At 52.8% G+C, this 2,002-nt stretch overlaps 1 protein-coding gene across 1 annotated transcript; it reads left to right on the top strand.

The window, feature by feature from the left end:
- Window positions 1-565: 565 nt before the first annotated feature.
- On the top strand, window positions 566-724 carry ASPGLDRAFT_138888 (uncharacterized protein; the record flags this gene model as incomplete). The annotated part of the gene is made up of 1 exon (XM_022541658.1): window positions 566-724. A coding segment is annotated over one exon (159 nt), but the record flags the coding sequence as incomplete, so codon positions are not given.
- Window positions 725-2,002: the final 1,278 nt, after the last annotated feature.

Here is a 2,002-nt window from a genome sequence, read left to right as displayed (position 1 = left end):
TATGGCCCGGGCCTGCTTGTTGACCAGGCCCTGGAGGCCCTGTTCCCGGTCCTTTTGTCCTCGCCACCAAAGTTCCGCTCCATATAGGGCTATGGCATGGACTACTGCCTTCTGGAGCCTCCATATGAGCCCGGGGGGTAGCCCCTGGCTCTTGCATAGTGCCCGGATTCTTGCCTCAGCCCTGGTGGCTTTCTGGAGTCTATCCTGATAGTGGGCCTTAAGGGTGAGCCCACTGTCCAAGAGTATCCCAAGCCAGCGTGTGGTTTCCAGGTTAAAATTCACTGAGTGACCCTGGATTGTGATTCCGGCTCTCCCAATCTGCTCCCTGAGCCGTCTTCCAGACTGGCGTGAGAATAGGGCTGCCTCAGTCTTATCACGGTCAAATTGGACCCCATTTTCTATCCCCCAGGCTATCGCTGCCTCCCCTGCGGCCTGAAGTTGGTTGCACACTTCTTGCACAGAGGTGGCCCGGGCTATGAGCCCTATATCATCTGCAAAGGATAGGGGGTAGATCCCAGGGGCTGCTTGCTCTATGGCGTCAAAGGCTCCCTGGATGTAGATTAGGAAGAGGATTGGTGACACTGGAGACCCCTGGGGGAGTCCTGAACTTATGGGCATGGTTGGCCCAGGATGGCCATCAATAACTAACTGGGCCTTTCTATCCGATAGGAAAGAGGCTACCCAGTTGGTCAAAGATCCATCTAGTCCCATGGACTCCAGCTGATTGACTAGTAGGGCTGCATTGACATGGTCAAAGGCCCCTTTTATATCCATGAATAGTGCTCCGGCCAGCTGCTTTGCTGCCCAGCCCTGGTGGACTTCCTCTATCAGGCAACCCACTGCATCTGGGGCACTTCTATGCCTGCGGGCACCCATCTGTCCCCAATGTAGGGTCTGCTTTTGCTCACAAAACTCTGCTATCTGGGTGGCCACTAGTTTCTCTACCACTTTTCCCAGGCCGTTGAGTAGGCTAATTACCCGGTAGGCTTTCACTAATGAGTAGTCTGTCTTGTTGGGCTTCCTGAGTAGTATGCCCTTAGCTATCTTCCAGCTTGGGGGATGGAAGCCCAGCCGTAGGCACTGGCGTGTTAGGGCTACTATCCGCAGGGAGTCCCATGTCCATAGAAGCCGGAGGGCCTGGAAGTTGAGCTGGTCCACTCCTGGGGCCTTTTGGATGGCTTGTGAGAATAGGGCTTGCCAGACTGTTGATTCTGTGGCCTCTATATGGGCATTCCCCAGCGGGGGGCAGCGCACTGGGCGATCACTTGGGGCCTGGGGGAAAGCTGCCTCTCTAATTAGGGCTTCTTTCTCCTCCATTGTTGTGGCGGCATGTGTGTCTCCAGGGGCTCGGTATAGGGTGGGTGTGGTTCCTTGGTCCTGGGGCTTGGTGTACTTTAGTGCTGACCAGCACCGGGCCGCTTCTTCTGGGGTAGGAGGGGTGCCCAGGTGATTCTCCTGGGTGACATCCTCATGTTCCTTGGCTTCATGAACTTCTACCGCTGGTTTATCCATGGATACTCTAGGATAGCCGCACCACTTAACGAAGCAACAAAAGGAAAACCCGCTCATACAGGGAAACAGAAGTTCAGGAAAGGAGAATTTTATGATGATCCCAACTTTGAGCTACCAGAAAATGCACTGTGTGCTTTCAATGACCTCAAGACCAAATTTGCATCTGCACCATTACTTGCACATTTTGATCCAAAGCACAAGATTGTCATTGAACCTGATGCATCTGACTTTGCCATGGCTGGAGTCTGCGCACAGCTGCATGATGACAGTGAATGGCATCCCATTGCCTTCTGGTCCAGAAAGTTCCAAGGCACAGAAATAAACTATGGTACACATGACAAAGAGCTTTTAGCCATTGTCAAATCATTCAAACACTGGAGGCACTACCTAGAGGGTAGTATGCATACAATCACTGTCTTGTCTGACCATGCCAACCTGTCTTATTTCATGATGACCACTGAACTAAACAGGCAGCAGGCAAGATGGGCAG

The sequence above is a fragment of the Aspergillus glaucus genome, assembly GCF_001890805.1.
Source record: "Aspergillus glaucus CBS 516.65 unplaced genomic scaffold ASPGLscaffold_50, whole genome shotgun sequence".
Lineage (NCBI taxonomy): Eukaryota > Fungi > Ascomycota > Eurotiomycetes > Eurotiales > Aspergillaceae > Aspergillus > Aspergillus glaucus.
Note: the sequence above shows the minus strand (reverse complement) of the source record. Positions and strands in the feature narration are given on the sequence as shown.